Source organism: Podarcis vaucheri (assembly GCF_965113315.1).
Source record: "Podarcis vaucheri genome assembly, chromosome: 3".
NCBI classification, from domain to species: Eukaryota; Metazoa; Chordata; class Lepidosauria; order Squamata; family Lacertidae; genus Podarcis; species Podarcis vaucheri.
The window spans coordinates 28,587,433-28,603,175 of record NC_138761.1 but is presented as its reverse complement, the minus strand read 5'-3'; the positions used below and the strand labels follow the sequence as shown (position 1 = coordinate 28,603,175).

The following is a 15,743-nucleotide window of genomic DNA, read 5'->3' as shown; positions in this document are numbered from 1 at the left end:
GGTGACTGGGAGTGGCCGCCGGGACCACATAGCACCGGTTCTGAGAGATCTGCATTGGCTCCCAAGTACGTTTCCGAGCATGATTCAAAGTGTTGGTGCTAACCTTTAAAGTCCTAAACGGCCTCGGTCCTGTATACCTGAAGGAGCGTCTCCACCCGCATGCCACAAGAGAGATCCAGCACCGAGGGCCTTCTGGCGGTTCCTTCATTGCGAGAAGTGAGGCTACAGGGAACCAGACAGAGGGCCTTCTCGGTAGTGGCACCCACCCTGTGGAACGCCCTCCCATCAGATGTCAAAGAGATAAATAATTACCTGACATTCAGAAGACATCTTAAGGCAACCCTGTTCAGGGAAGTTTTTAATATGTAACGTTGTACTGTTTTTAACACTGATTGGGAGCCACCCAGATTGGCTGGGAAAACTCAGCCAGATGGGTGGGATAGAAATAATAAATTATTATTATTATTATTATTATTATTATTATTGTTGTTGTTGTTGTTGTTGTTGTTGTTGTTGTTGTTGTTGTTGTTGTTGTTATTGATTTTAATAAGGTTGGGGGGTGTTTTTTGGTACTTTGCAAACCATGGACTTTCCCCAAGCCCATTGATTTATCCCTCTTCTGTATGTATGATTCCAGTTTGACTACATAAGGATCACCACTCACAGTATGTAGGATTTTTTTCCCTTAAAAAAAATACTCATACCTAAAGGGAAACATATTTATGCCAGTGTATATCTATATCTAGAAGCTGCACAGAAGGTCTGATCATCTGCTATAGATAAATATGAGTTATCAGCCTGCTTAGGTTATATATAGAACTATTTTGTGAAGCCAATATTTTTGGAAAGGGGGGGGAATTACCTAGTGTAGCAGATTGTTTTTCTGTCAGCCTAGCAGTTTAGCTTATAGCTCATAGCATGCTGAGACCTTGCTTATTATTATCTGCTATTTCACTGCAGTAATCTCTGTGGGGCAAATATTAGTCAATTAAATTAGTTTAGAATAGCACACTGCCTTTTTTTATTAAGTTTGTAAATTGTTTGGGAGCTCAGTGCTGATTTAAGACTGCAGAATTTCAGAGCAATGTTTCTACGTGGATTTCTGGGCATTTGGGTACAAGCCAGCCAAAGTTAAGCACTCATTAGTCCTCGATAGTGGGCAGTGTAGTGCAACATTATCACTCACTTGACCTCCTGGTCACTTGCATAATTTCAGTGTACTAGGAGGTAGAGGGACAAGGGACAAGGTGGTGGGGTCAGTGTGGTGCAAACACGGCAGCAGAACCAATCTGGCACTCCTGCTAGTTTGTTTGCACTGCAATAACTTCCCCCCTGCCTCTCGCCTCTCCTTCTACCCCCCAGTAAGCGGCAGCAATGCACATGGCCAGAGGTCAGCCCATCATGCCACCCACTACTGGATTGAGATGGGAGAGCTTATGCGTGAACTTATCTCTCCCGCTGAATTCAAAGCATACTTAATTTTAAGTGGATTCTGCCCTTTATTTATTTGCTACTTCATTGTAGAAATATACAAACGAATGTGAAATTGCCACAAGAGAAATCCAGCCTATATGAATGATCTCCATCACTCAAGCAAGTCAGCAAGGCTCTTTTCCATGTAGGATTATTACTCCCTATTAATCAAAACTAATGAAATTGTATAGCATTTCGGAAGAATCAACTTGTTCAGTCGCTCAAATAACTATTCAGGGGATGGCTTCTCTTTCTCCATCTCCACACTGCTGCTGTTGCTAGTTGCCTTCTGGCAATTATGCGTGATGTGAGGAAACCGACGCAAAAGATTGTGCTTCCTCTCTCATAATACTAGAACCTTGGGTCATCGGAGGAAGATGTTCAATGAGACAGACAGACAAAAGGAAACGATCCTTCGCGACACGCATAGTTAGCCTACTCTCTCTCTTATGAATCGAAAGGGGTCTAATATTTGAATTTGAAACATGAAATTGTGTCCTAAACACACATTTTAAATTTCATTTCAGTATCTTTCACCATTCAAGAGAAATATAATGTTGAAAACAAAGAGAGAATGCCAAATAGGCCAGTAAACCTCAGGCTCTTGCTTTGCCAATATTGTTTAAGGCTTTAAAAGGGTGGCTGCTAGGGTTGCTATATTTCCAAAAGTGAAAATACGGACACAAAAGTTGTTGAGCCTTTTTTTTCCTCCAAAGTTGTTGAGCATCTCTCGCTCTTGCTCTCGCTCCCTTTTTCTTTTTTGGCCTAGGTTCCAGGTTGCTAGACATCCAGATTTTCCTGGACATTTAAGCAATTTTCAACATAGTTTTTGACAACCAAATCCCAACTGTGTCTGGCGAATTCTGGACATATGGCAACCCTGGTGGCTGCAATCCATCAAAAAAGAGCATTCCTGGGATCCCCCCCCTCCTTTTCTCCCAGGATCATTTTAGTCAGCAGGATCCCTGATTGGCTAGAATTAGCTCCTGTGATTTAATATAGGAAGCATTGCTCTCATTCTAAATTGGCTTCATTTGCCCATAGCGACGTCAACTCAAAGCCAGCTTGATGGCTGCGTAGCACTATGATGCCATCACTTCAAGAATGTGACCCTTTATTTATTGAAATTGCTCCATGACAAATGAAGCAGTAACAACAAAGAGGGGAACAGTGGCAGAAAAATGTAAGATTCAAGTGTTTTCAGGTAGGGTTTCAGCTGCCCCAAATTGCTACTTTCAAGGTGAAAAGCAACCATAACTCATCCCTAATAATACTAATACTTATGAATCTGAAATCTCAAGTGTTCAGCTTAAGGTCATGCCCTAATGTTAGTCAAATTCTACCTGCTCAAGTGGCCAGACTTTTTAACCGTACTATCTTGCTGCCTCTCCCAGTATTGATGGGAGTTCTGGTTAGTTCCTGCCTCCAAATGGTTAATTTGATCATGGGGTTGCACATCTGATTAAAAAAAACTATACGAAACTGTTCTAAAGGACTTTCAGATGCTAACCATTTTCGTATTTTGATGTTTGGGCATGATTTGCTTGGCAGAGATTATTATTTTTTAAGCATAAGGTTTTGGCTCTGGGTAGATTAGGGCGAAAGGCGTAGCTATGAAGACCAATTGACATACATTTATTCTAAGGTTAAGTGATCAGAATTACAAGTGTGTACAGATGAGCGGTTTGCAGCAGGTGCCTAGTGGAAACAGCATGTTGACACAGTACTAAATGCTACTCAGATAGCAAAAGGATTATACAGCCAATTGAAAAAACCAATCACTCAGCTTGTTCCATAGCAATCTTCCGCTCTGTATCAATCTTTCGCAGTTTAATAGCCTGCCTGTTTTCACACACTGCCACCCTCTGTATTGCCATGGACCTTGTCTTTCTGAAGTAAAGGTACTGCAAACCATGCTGCATTTGAGTTTTCTCAAGTCAAGTACCGCTCATTGTTTATTGAAATGTAAGCAAATAGCTATTTGAAAAAGCTCCCCCATTTATGATTTTATCTACATACATGCCATAAACTCTCTATAGCACCCATAAATGCAACAGATAAGCTAGCTGTGAGAAGTGCCTTTGAAAGGCACTGCGTTTTTTTCTTTTCTGTAAGTCTCTTACCCACTTATACCTTTTTGTGGTTAATAATGTGGCCTGTGTGGTAGTGAAGCCACAAGCAGTGTGTCCGTATAACTCAGGCATAGGCAAACTCCAGCCCTCCAAATGTTTGGGACTACAATTCCCATCATCCCTGACCACTGGTCCTGTTAGTGGGAATTGTAGTCCCAAACATCTGGAGGGCCAGAGTTTGCCTATGACTGATATAACGCATTCAAGCAGTAGTGTCATCCCTGCAATGGCATAATGGCAGCATCACATAATTTTTCTGTGTCCCAGCAAAGTAGCTGCTGCCTTTCCCTTGTAGGAGGAGCAAATGGTGATTTAAAAGGGTGAACTCAAGGACAGTGTTATGGTTAAACCTGTGCCCCTGGCGTCTCATCGACCCCAGTCATTCATAATCAAGCATGTTCAGATTTGCTAGCCCCATCTTGGGTTGATGTTGCTTTCCTTGGCCATGCTGGACTGTGGCAGAATGTCAGGAAGTGGCTTTTATAAAAGCTGTGGGCATTCATTTCCCAGCAATAGGGATGAATGAATCTCCAAATTTTTGTCCCTTCTCATTTTTAGTAATCTTAAATTCAGTTTGCAAACTCTTCTTTTAAAAGTCCTCCTGAAGATTCATCAGCATTTTACTGTGCTTTCCCGCTATCGTACACCTTTTGATGTCATTTTGACTAATGTACACATTTCTGCAAACAATCTCCCCTAATATAATGCATTTTTGCATGCTTTCACATAATGTATGCATTTTTTGATATTGTTGCATACCACTCTAATCTCTGAGCAGTGCAAGATTCCTGGGGTTCCAGGTTCTTTCCCAGTGTTTATGATTTCTTTTGGGGAATGAGGCACAGTGGAAACTGTGGTGTCTTCATGATATATGCTTTTGTTACACGTATATACAACCTGAGCCTACAATGGAGGAGTTCCCATAGTCATAGCTTCGGATTGTGGCAGAAATCTCACTCTCCGCCCTCTGCCTGCTTCTCACCCAGCTCCCCCCCCCAACCACACACTCTTTTATCTTTCTCACTATCGGCCAGGTGAGGGAGGGGGTCCACCCATTTGCCCTGTGGCATAGAGCAACTTCTTTGCTCATAGGACCCATACTTATGGGCCATTATGGCCCTTGTCCATAATTCAACAATGGGATCCTCCATTAGTGTTTAACCCTTTCTGGATCCAGGAACGAGAAGGGACTCTGGTATCATACAGCCTAATCGTTCCCTCGATTCACAATAAAATATTTTTTATTTGGAGAACTGCACTGCAAAATTGGGGATTTTGAAGGATGGCTGCCCCTTGGTGTGTGTATTGTTTCAGGAAGTGCATATTAGGTAGCTTTGCATTAAAACTGTGAAACCAACTGAATTTCTCCTTCATCCCTAGCCAGCGACAATCTAGTATTAACACTCACCCATAAGACTGGGCTAGTACTTGCCTGAGTAGACTGGATGTCAAGTTTTGCTTCTGAAGCTTTCTTGATGTTTGTTGTTGTTTAGTCATTTAGTCATGTCCGACTCTTCGTGAACCCCATGGACCAGAGCACACCAGGCACTCCTGTCTTCTACTGCCTCCCACAGTTTGGTCAAACTCATGCTGGTAGCTTTAAGAACACTGTCCAACCATCTTGTCCTCTGTCGTCCCCTTCTCCTTGTGCCCTCCATCTTTCCCAGCATCAGGGTCTTTTCCAGGGACTCTTCCCTTCTCATGAGGTGGCCAAAGTATTGGAGCCCCGTCTTCAGGATCTGTCCTTCCAGTGAGCACTCAGGGCTGATTTCCTTCAGAATGGATAGGTTTGATCTTCTTGCAGTTCATGGGACTCTCAAGAGTCTCCTTCAGCACCATAATTCAAAAGCATAAATTCTCCAGCGATCAGCCTTTTTCATGGTCCAGCTCTCACTTCCATACATCACTACTGGGAAAACCATGGCTTTACCTATATGGACCTTTGTTGTCAAGGTGATGTCTCTGCTTTTTAAGATGCTGTCTAGGTTTGTCATCGCTTTTCTCCCAAGAAGCAGGTATCTTTTAATTTCGTGACTACTGTCGCCATCTGCAGTGATCATGGAGCCCAAGAAAGTAAAATCTCTCACTGCCTCCATTTCTTCCCCTTCTATTTGCCAGGGGATGATGGGACCAGTGGCCATGATCTTAGGGTTTTTTTATGTTGAGCTTCAGACCATATTTTGCGCTCTCCTCTTTCAAACTCATTAAGAGGTCCTTTAATTCCTCCTCACTTTCTGCCATCAAGGTTGTGTCATCTGCATATCTGAGGTTGTTGGTATTTCTTCCAGCAATCTTAATTCTGGCTTGGGATTCATCCAGTCCAGCCTTTCACATGATGAATTCTGCATATAAGTTAAATAAGCAGGGAGACAGTATACAGCCTTGTTGTACTCCTTTCCCAATTTTGAACCAATCAGTTGTTCCATATCCAGCTTTCTAGCTTTCTAGCATGGAGTAAATTGTTTTATCACATTGTTTGTACTGAGTTCGACAAATTGGTTATACAGTGCCCTGGATATGTTCCCAAAAGAATAATGGTGACTGAGAAGACAGCTGTCACTTATAGCCATGCCAACAGGAGCAAGGAAAACAGGGTGATGATGATGGGCAATCAATTCTGTTAAGTCAACGGTGCCAGACACGACTTCTCCTGAATGTGAGTGGGTGCCAGATACTAATGCACACAGCTGATTACCATGACCAGAAGAAAATGCTAATGAAAATATTGCGAAAAGCAATTGTTTGTGGATGGAAAAATAGATGAGTGGATTCCTTTCTGCAAACAATTGCTTTTTCTTGGCTTATGCCATGTAGCATTTCCCAGCTAATACCCAAAACACTGCTAGTCATGTTGCAGGTAATATAGGATGATGCTTTTTCCAAGATTCCTTACTCGGAGCAGAGGATGGTGGGTGTTAGATGATGTGCTTTTAGAGCAATACTTTTTGCATTGACCTCTAACATCTCAAAGTTGGAGGCACCACTATGTCCTTCAAATCGTTCTGAGGATATAGTGTTACAAGGCACACCGAGACTAATTATCTTCAACATTTTTAGACCCAACTTTAACTCAGCCTATATCATGGGACCCACTTTTATTTTATTTTTATCATATGATGTCCACCTCTCTCTTTCTTCCCTCCCTTCTGTTTCCCTCTTAGCGTCTCTTAATACTCCTCTGTTTTTCCTGCCTACAGCCTACTGTTCTTCCTTTCCCTTTCTCCTTCACTTGTCTCAAAAGCATTTGAAAGAATCATGGTGCCACCGCTGCAACCCATTTGTTCTTCACAAGCTGCAGGGAATTGTCATATCTCCTTGGTAGAGAATCTGCTTTTGCAGTTCCAGGTTCAATCCCTGGCATCTCCAGATAGGGCTAGGAAGGTCCCCTGCCTGAAACCAAGTCAGTGCCAACAGTGCTGAGCTGCATGGACCAATTGTCTGACTCAGTGTAAGGCAACTTACTACATTCCTAAGCTCAAGACCAGTGACTGACTCTGATCTTAGAGGCTGAGAAGAGTGCTGTTTCGGCACTCCTTATAGCTGCAACACAAAGGTTATTTGTTTATCATAGAATCATAGAATCGTAGAGTTGGAATAGACCACAAGGGCCATCGAGTCCAACCCCCTGCCAAGCAGGAAACACCATCAGAGCACTCCTGACATATGGTTGTCAAGCCTCTGCTTAAAGACCTCCAAAGAAGGAGACTCCACCACACTCTTTGGCAGCAAATTCCACTGACAAACAGCTCTTACTGTCAGGAAGTTCTTCCTAATGTTTAGGTGGAATCTTCTTTCTTGTAGTTTGGATCCATTGCTCCATGTCCGCTTCTCTGGAGCAGCAGAAAACAACCTTTCTCCCTCCTCTATATGACATCCTTTTATATATTTGAACATGGCTATCATATCACCCCTTAACCTCCTCTTCTCCAGGCTAAACATGCCCAGCTCCCTTAGCCGTTCCTCATAAGGCATCGTTTCCAGGCCTTTGACCATTTTGGTTGCCCTCCTCTGGACACGTTCCAGTTTGTCAGTGTCCTTCTTGAACTGTGGTGCCCAGAACTTACTTATTCAATTTGTATACCGCCCTTCATCCAGGGATCACAGGGTGGCTCACAATATGAAATCACAAAAATACATAAGATAGTAACAAACAAAAACAATAACTCCCACATCTGTTCCAGCATCCTGTTCTCTCAGTTATCAACCAGATACCTATGGAAAACTTGTAAGAAGGACCTGAGACTAACAGTGTTTTCTTGTGACTTAAAGCAGGTGGTGTTCAGAGGCAAACAGCCTCTGAGAGTAGAGGCAGAACATTCCTATCATGGCTAGTAGCCATCAGTTGATAAATCTGTGAAGGATAAGGCCGGTGGTATTTTTCTACAAAAGGAGGTGCTTGAACTCACCTTGTTCTCTTATAATGGCAATGGCCCCCACCTGAGAGATGCCAGAACTGAGTTCCAGAGAGTTCCGGCTGAAAAAACGCCCTGTAAAAGGCTAAACTCCTTTTAAATCCATACATGTTGGTGACCATCCCTGCTTCTTTTTTTTCTTTTTCTTTTTTGAAATAATTTTTATTTGATTTTACAAATACAGAATTATAACAATACAAAATACATCTCTATTTAGAGATTTCTCTGACCCACCTTTCCGTCCATGGGTCCTATTGTCAACCTTTTCAACTGCATATTATTTCATAATCCATCTTTTATATGTCTTTCCATTTTGCCCATAATATTTGCTACATTACAAGTATTATTACAATCCTGCTAATGTTTTCATCTGCCTACAGTGGTCTCCAAGATAATTTTTTTAAAAAATCCCCATTCTCTATTGAAGTTTTGGTCTTCTTGGTTCTTGAGCCTTCCACTCACTTTTGCCATTTGGGCATAATCCAACAGCTTAGTTTGCCATTCCAGTCTGGCAGGGACTTTGTCTTCTTTCCATCTCTGGGCTAGTAATATCCGTGTGGCTGTTGTCACATACATAAAAAGTCTTTTCTGCTCCTTTGGAATATCAGTACCTATAATTCCTAATAAAAAAGCTTCTGGTCTTTTAACAAAAGCTATTTTAAACACACACACCCCAATTCATTATACAGTGGTATCTCGGGTTAAATACTTAATTCGTTCCGGAGGTCCGTTCTTAATCTGAAACTGTTCTTAACCTGAAGCACCACTTTAGCTAATGGGGCCTCCTGCTGCTGCCGCGCTGCCGAAGCATGATTTTTGTTCTCATCCTGAAGCAAAGTTCTTAACCCGAGGTACTATTTCTGGGTTAGTGGAGTCTGTAACCTGAAGTGTATGTAACCTGAAGTGTATGTAACCCAAGGTACCACTGTATATCATTTCCCATAATGCTTTTGTTACCTTACATGTCCACCACATGTGGTAGAAGGTGGTGGCCATCACTGCTTCTTATGTGGGGGAACCAATTTTCTTGTTTAGCAATGCGCTGGATGAAGAACTGACCTGGAGAAGAAATAGACTTGAGACATCCATTCCCAGCTAGGTGAAGGTATACATGTAATTGCAGGAGCACTCCTTGTCCAGCTTCTGTCCATGCCATTGTACTTGTTTATTGTACTCCAAGAAGCTGAAATGCCGTTTAATTTGTGCTTACAAACCCTTCCTGTTTTCCCGTGTACAGACCAGGACCAGCAGAAAAGAGACGCGCTCATTAAAGCAGTTGAGAAATACAAGAAAGAAATGTCCCGGATCCCTTCTGGACCTCCATGTCATCCCAGGAGTGTTTCCACGGAGAATTGTAAAGTATGCGGAGGATATTGATTGTGCAATCTGTATGCGACTTATTTCTGAAGGCACTGAAACATTAGCTGCCTTTCTGGTTTGCTCCCAAGGGACAACGTCCCAAGCTAGCTCAACTTTTGGCTGGCACTTTCCGCTCCTATTAAGAATTCTGACAATCTCAGCTTTCCATTTTTTCCTCCTCTAAAAAAGTAAAGCAAGCCTCTAGACTTCCAGGTTGTCCATAAATGCTTGAATATAAGCTGGCAGCTGGAAAGAAAATAAGAACTCAGTCATGCCATCAGGGTAGGATTTGGGGGGAGGGCAGAGGTCCATGGCCCCACTCAACAGAATGAGAAGCCCAGCAAGGTTGGCTTACCACATTTTAAACTTATTATATAATATTTAATTTATGAATTACGTGAAATAGCACACTCTACCATCTAAAAGAAGTCCTCCCCATTTTAGACCAGTACGTCCAGAGTCTAAGTTACCTAACTGTACCATTGAAAGAATTATATTGTTTTAAAATTCCATGGATCTCCAGACATAGTTTCATATGATAGTCTGGTGATGACCATGGGGGAAAATCAGGATAATCTTGCATTTGGAATGCATCATAGAATTGTAGAAGGGACCATACATTTAATGCACATTTAAACCATGTTACCTCCCCTAAAGTATCCTGGGAATTGTAGTTTGCACCTCACAGTTGCCAGCAACCTAAACAAACTAAAATTACCAGGATTTTTCAAATGTGCTTTAAATCTGCTTTCTTCCAGGTTGGAGGACCTGTGTGCTGAACAACTCCTTTGGGTTGGTGGCTGCTCACTGGGACCCCTGGCTTCCCCTTACTCAACGTAGCTTGTTTTTGTTTTAATTAAACTTCTTATTACTATTACATTAGCATTAAACCAGGCATTGCGCAGTCAGTATTTAATTTAAACTGTTTTCCCCAGCACCATTTGTTTCGCCCACTCTGCAACTGAAACTAATTGGCACATGCCCCATGTGATCTGGCATGTTCCTGTGAGCCGGAGACATTTGCCATAAACATTGACACGATGACCTAAGCTGTGCTCAATGCCATCTTCTGCTCAGTATCCCAGCCACTCACTTCATCCTGTTGTTTTTGCCTCACCTGAACAAGGAGCAGTGATGCCATCGTGGCAAACCTGCTCCCACCTTAAAAAAACCCACAGATTTTGGGGACTTCTAAGTCAGACCCTGACTTAGGGACACAGGTGGCGCTGTGGGTTAAACCACAGAGCCTAGGGCTTGCCAATCAGAAGGACGGCGGTTCGAAACCCTGCGACGGGGTGAGCTCCCGTTGCTCGGTCCCAGCTCCTGCCAACCTAGCAGTTCTAAAGCACATCAAAGTGCAAGTAGATAAATAGGTACCTCTCCAGTGGCGTTTCTGTGTGTTGCTCTGGTTCGCCAGAAGCGGCTTAGTCATGCTGGCCACATGACCCGGAAGCTTTACGCTGGCTCCCTCGGCCAATAAAGCGAGATGAGCGCTGCAACCCCAGAGTCGTCTGCGACTGGACCTAATGGTCAGGGGTCCCTTTACCTTTACCTTTAAGTCAGACCCTGGCAAGGTAAATTTTATGTGCAACCAAGTCCTCAACTGTAAACATGCCACACAATAATGGGGTAAGAATTCTGAAGTGATCAAGTTGCCCCACTGCAGCCTTTGGGTAAGCAGAGTTTTGCGTATTTCCCATGCTTTTAAAAAAAGTGAAGGAAATCCTTGTGGTTAGAAAATACTCCCTTGCATGAAAAAGAATCCATGGAACTAGAAACCTAGCAGAGCAAAGAGCTGGCTGGGCTGAAAACAATAGTCGCTATAGTTCAAGAGTGGCCCTTTAGATGGCAATATTGCAGTAACATTGGTGGAAGCATCACTGAGCAGCTAATTATGTGTGGATGGTTCAGTATAAATCTACCACTAATGCTTCATTATTGCAACAATGACATGTTGCAGAATATAGGTAAAGGTAAAGGGACCCCTGACCATTAGGTCCAGTTGTGGCCGACTCTGGGGTTGCGGCACTCATCTTGCTTTATTGGCCAAGGGAGCCAGTGTATAGCTTCCGGGTCATGTGGCCCTCATCTTGCTTTATTGGCCAAGGGAGCCAGTGTATAGCTTCCGGGTCATGTGGCCAACATAACTAAGCCGCTAGCAGCACACAGAAATGCTGTTTACCTTCCCGCCAGAGTGGTGCCTATTTATCTACTTGCACTTTGACGTGCTTTGGAACTGCTAGGTTGGCAGGAGCAGGGACTGAGCAACGGGAGCTCACCCCGTTGAGGGGATTCGAACCACCGACCTTCTGATTGGCAAGTCCTAGGCTCTGTGGTTTAACTCACAGCGCCACCCGTGTCCCTGTTGCAGAATATACTTGCTCCCAAAACCCATCACCTGCCTGCCTGAAGAGGCCTACTTTCTCTCTGGACTTATAAGCAGGAAGTCATGTAACATCTAAGCAAATACAATTTAGAGATCTCTGCAGAGATGAAGTATTGTGGTTACTTCTATGTTGTGAAGAAATTGTTTTTGTCAGGTCTACGCAACTGATGGCCCACTAGTGATGTCTTGTAGGTGCAAACCTGCAAACCGCAGTCACAATATAACACCATGTAGCATTAACTGTGGTTTACAGTGACCCATGAACCGAACCAGTCCTGAACAAAAGCTCACATACATAATTATGTATTTCGCCTTTCCGTAGTTCAAACCATGCTGAAGATGGCTTACAACAGAAAAAAAGACCTTCTCTACAATGTAACAAAAGTATTCAGGAAATGTTTTTTCTCCCATCTGCAGTGGCTACAGAGCAGCCCGACTTACACTTCCAGTGGACGAATGCGATCCTTGAAAACAGAGCAGCACTCTCCTCCGTGTTTCAAAAAGATGCTTTCAAGTAGTCATTCCCCAGTTTTGAGAGCAGAGGAGGCCATCCATGACATTGTCCAGTGGTCTTTATCTCAGACTCAAAACAGTGGCAGAAGTATATTTCCGCAACATCCTCTTTCATCCACCAAGTCTCGCCTGCCAGTTCTGAGCCATGCCAGAAAGAAGAAACTTCAAATCCGTCAGAAGAATTTTTTTGCTGCTGATCTCCTGGACAGACATGCACAGTGGTTCACTGAAACAGTGCAGCCTTTTACTCCCAGAGTTTTGAAAACAGCAAGCAAGCCATACCTTTCAAAATACAGGTATTATAATGGCCCACATGGAAAGAAAAGTCCCTCGCTTCATCAACAATCGTTCAAAAGACCAAATAAGTTTAACAGGTAGGCCACTCATCAGCTTAGTTTGCATGTAGTGGGCTAAACACAGCCATGGCCTGTCAGTGTTATACAACATTTCATTTTTCATTTTTCAGGTCTTCGGAAGATGAATGTGTAAGATCTTATGCAGATTACTCTGTGAGGCATCCAGTCAAGGTTGTTGTTCCCTGTTTGGGTGCTGAATGAAATTACACGAGCAGAAATATTCAGAAATATAAGCAATTATGGTCTTGAGCATAGTGTGATTTTAAAAAGCAATTACAAACAGGAATGGCTAAAGGTTTTTTAAAAAACAGTGAATAGAAATTAGGTGCTGTTAACTCTAACTGGTATGAAAGTAATTGAAAATTGTACTTGGGAAATCTAGTATTTCAAGATCAAGTATTTTGATCTAAAACAGACCTAGCCTTAAAATAAACAGTAGAATCATAGAATCCATTTGCCCAACATGGGGCTTAAACCCACAGCCCTGAGACTAAGTCTCATGCTCTACTGACTGAGCTGTCCCTAAAGCATATGACAATGTGTGTTTAAAAACATAACTGCTGAATCACCCAACAATAATTGCTGAATCATCCAATCCAGTATTCTCCCTGCAAAAAAAGAGACCATAAAATCACAAATAATATGTTCAGTTAAAGTAATGTAGTTAGAGATCTTGAGGTACACAATATCCTTTCATTTTGCCATATTTTACCCTTTAAGAAAATAGTAAAGAAAAATGTCTGAACATAAAGTTTCTCCTTTTACTTTTCTTTTTGGATATTCCTGATTAATGCAAATTTTTAAAAATGGAAAATAAGAGGAGTTTCAGAATGCAGGGAAGGACTGTAGCTCAGTGTTAGAGCCTCTGCTTGGAATGCAGAAGGGAGTCAAACCCTGACATTTCCAAGCAAGGCTGGGAGAGAGGCCTTGCCTGAAACCCTTGGGATCCAGGGCTCGTCAGTAGACAATACTGAGTTAGATGGGCCCAGTTGTGGGCTCACTTTAAGGCAGCTTCCTATGTTCCTAAGATATCACAAAAGCACATGTATAATCAAAAGTGCCTTCCTGAGCTTCAAAAGACAAACGCTGGTATAAAAATGGTGTGATTAGCCTATTCCTTCCTAAGCAAAAATTTCCAGACCTGTTTTGCACCTTTCAAAGCAAGGCTCAACAATGAACATCATAGTTTTGCCTCTTTGGTAAAGCAATGGGCAATAGGGCACCATTGGGAGACTAATTTGCCTGGGTTTTCACTTATTTTTCACAAGATCAGAAACAGCGCAATTGTAACCCTTATGCTGTCAGAAGGTCCTTGATTCAGTGAAGTCTTCTTTCAGCAGAACAGGGATGAAGGCAATTTTTGCTGATTCTTTCTCTGTCCCACAGCCCCACCTCACCTCCTGTGAAGTTCTGAAGGGTCCCTCAACCCTTTGGAGTAGACTGTGGGGTGGGGAATGGGGTCAGGCGACTGCAGTGGGAGGGAGAATCAGCAAATATCCCTTCCCTCCCTGTTCCACTGCTGAAAGTCTCCACTGGATCAAAAAAAACTTTCCAACAGCATGAAGGACGCCATCCACCTCCCTTATGAACCTATTGTGAAATTTGATCAGGGACTCACAGATTTTAAACACTGAAGCTTATACAGGCAAACCCTGACTTGCACAAGGGTTGCATTAAGCCCCCCCTTCCCCTGTTATGCCCTGCCCTCTTCCGGGTCAGAAAATGGCATGCACATGCTTTGAATGTGCACAGAATGGGAGCTGCCTGTACCTGAGCATTTGCCCTATTTTATTTAAAATAATAAATATTTTTTATTATCTACATCCAAGCAGAAAGCAGGCTCAAATTTGATATGTAGTGCACTTCTTTTGTAAACAATATTGACATGTAAAACAAACAAACCAATAAATGCAAGGAGTGTGTATGTGTTGTTTATATTGTAAGAACTGCACCTGAGATAAAGGTAAAGGTAAAGGTACCCCTGCCCGAACGGGCCAGTCTTGACAGACTCTGGGGTTTGTGCGCCCATCTCACATCTATAAGCCGGGGGCCAGCGCTGTCCGGAGACACTTCCGGGTCACGTGGCCAGCATGACAAAGCTGCATCTGGCGAGCCAGCGCAGCACACGGAACGCCGTTTACCTTCCCGCTGGTAAGCGGTACCTATTTATCTACTTGCACCCGGAGGTACTTTCGAACTGCTAGGTTGGCAGGCGCTGGGACCGAGCAGCGGGAGCGCACCCCGCCGCGGGGATTCGAACCGCCGACCTTACGATCGGCAAGCCCTAGGCGCTGAGGCTTTTACCCACAGCGCCACCCGCGTCCGCACCTGAGATAGTTATGGTCAATTCTCAAATACCTTTCCTCATACAGATTTCTGGGATATTTTCTCTGTGCATGCGTACACACTGTGTACCTTATGAGCTTCCCTATTAAAAGAGGGTACTTTTCTAGAAAGAAAACAGTGGTTAGACCACTGTTGGTTCACATAATGCATCTAGCAGGAAGCTAGCTATTGTCAGTGATCAGTACAATATAGGCGTACAAGGAAAAAGAAGGAGGATGTGTCTGGTTCATAGACCGCAGTACAGTCAAAGTTGGATAAGTGCTTTTAAAAGAGTTTACTATTAATGAAGAGTCTGGACTTATGTAAAAGTGAAGTCTTTATTTCTTCAAAATAAATATCATTTCTGCTGCTGTGCTTCTCTCCTGCTCTAACTCCTTACTCTCTGCATTGATTTCCTTGCTGGTTGAAGGTGTGTTCCCTTCAAACTATGTTTTTCTTTTGTGTCACTGACTTTCTCCTCCTGCCTTATTTCCTGATTCTCTCACTTAGTTCCCATATTGATGTGACATTTTGTGCCTCAGAGACAGAGCAGACTTAGCCTGCAACTGGTTCTGTCTTGTTCTATCACTGGCAATTAAAGGATTTTAGTGCAGTAACTACATGAGGCTGTGAAGTAGCCTGTAAGTTGGCTGAAGGGACCAATAGCCCTAGGCCCCATCTGCACGATACATCTAAAACAGTCATGTACCACTTTAAACAGCCATGGCTCCCTGCACAGAATCCTGGGAACTGTAGTTTGTTAAGGGTACTGAGTTGTATTCCATTC

The 15,743-nt window shown here is 43.0% G+C and overlaps 1 protein-coding gene across 7 annotated transcripts in view; it reads left to right on the top strand.

Annotated features, from left to right (window-relative positions):
- The window catches only part of LOC309529561 (spermatogenesis-associated protein 7 homolog), a 46,391-nt gene extending 33,124 nt beyond the window's left edge, over positions 1–13,267 (top strand). For 5 of the 7 annotated variants that reach the window (XM_082217901.1, XM_082217902.1, XM_082217903.1 and 2 more), the window contains 3 exons: positions 9,255–9,376; positions 12,180–12,649; positions 12,742–13,265. In XM_082217901.1, coding sequence (XP_082074027.1) covers positions 9,255–9,376; positions 12,180–12,649; positions 12,742–12,832 — 683 coding nt within the window. In that variant the 3' untranslated portion in view covers positions 12,833–13,265. Of the gene's footprint in view, positions 1–9,254; positions 9,377–12,179; positions 12,650–12,741 lie in introns of those variants that run through there. The other 2 variants (XM_082217906.1, XM_082217907.1) reach the window with 2 other exon arrangements.
- Positions 13,268–15,743: the final 2,476 nt, after the last annotated feature.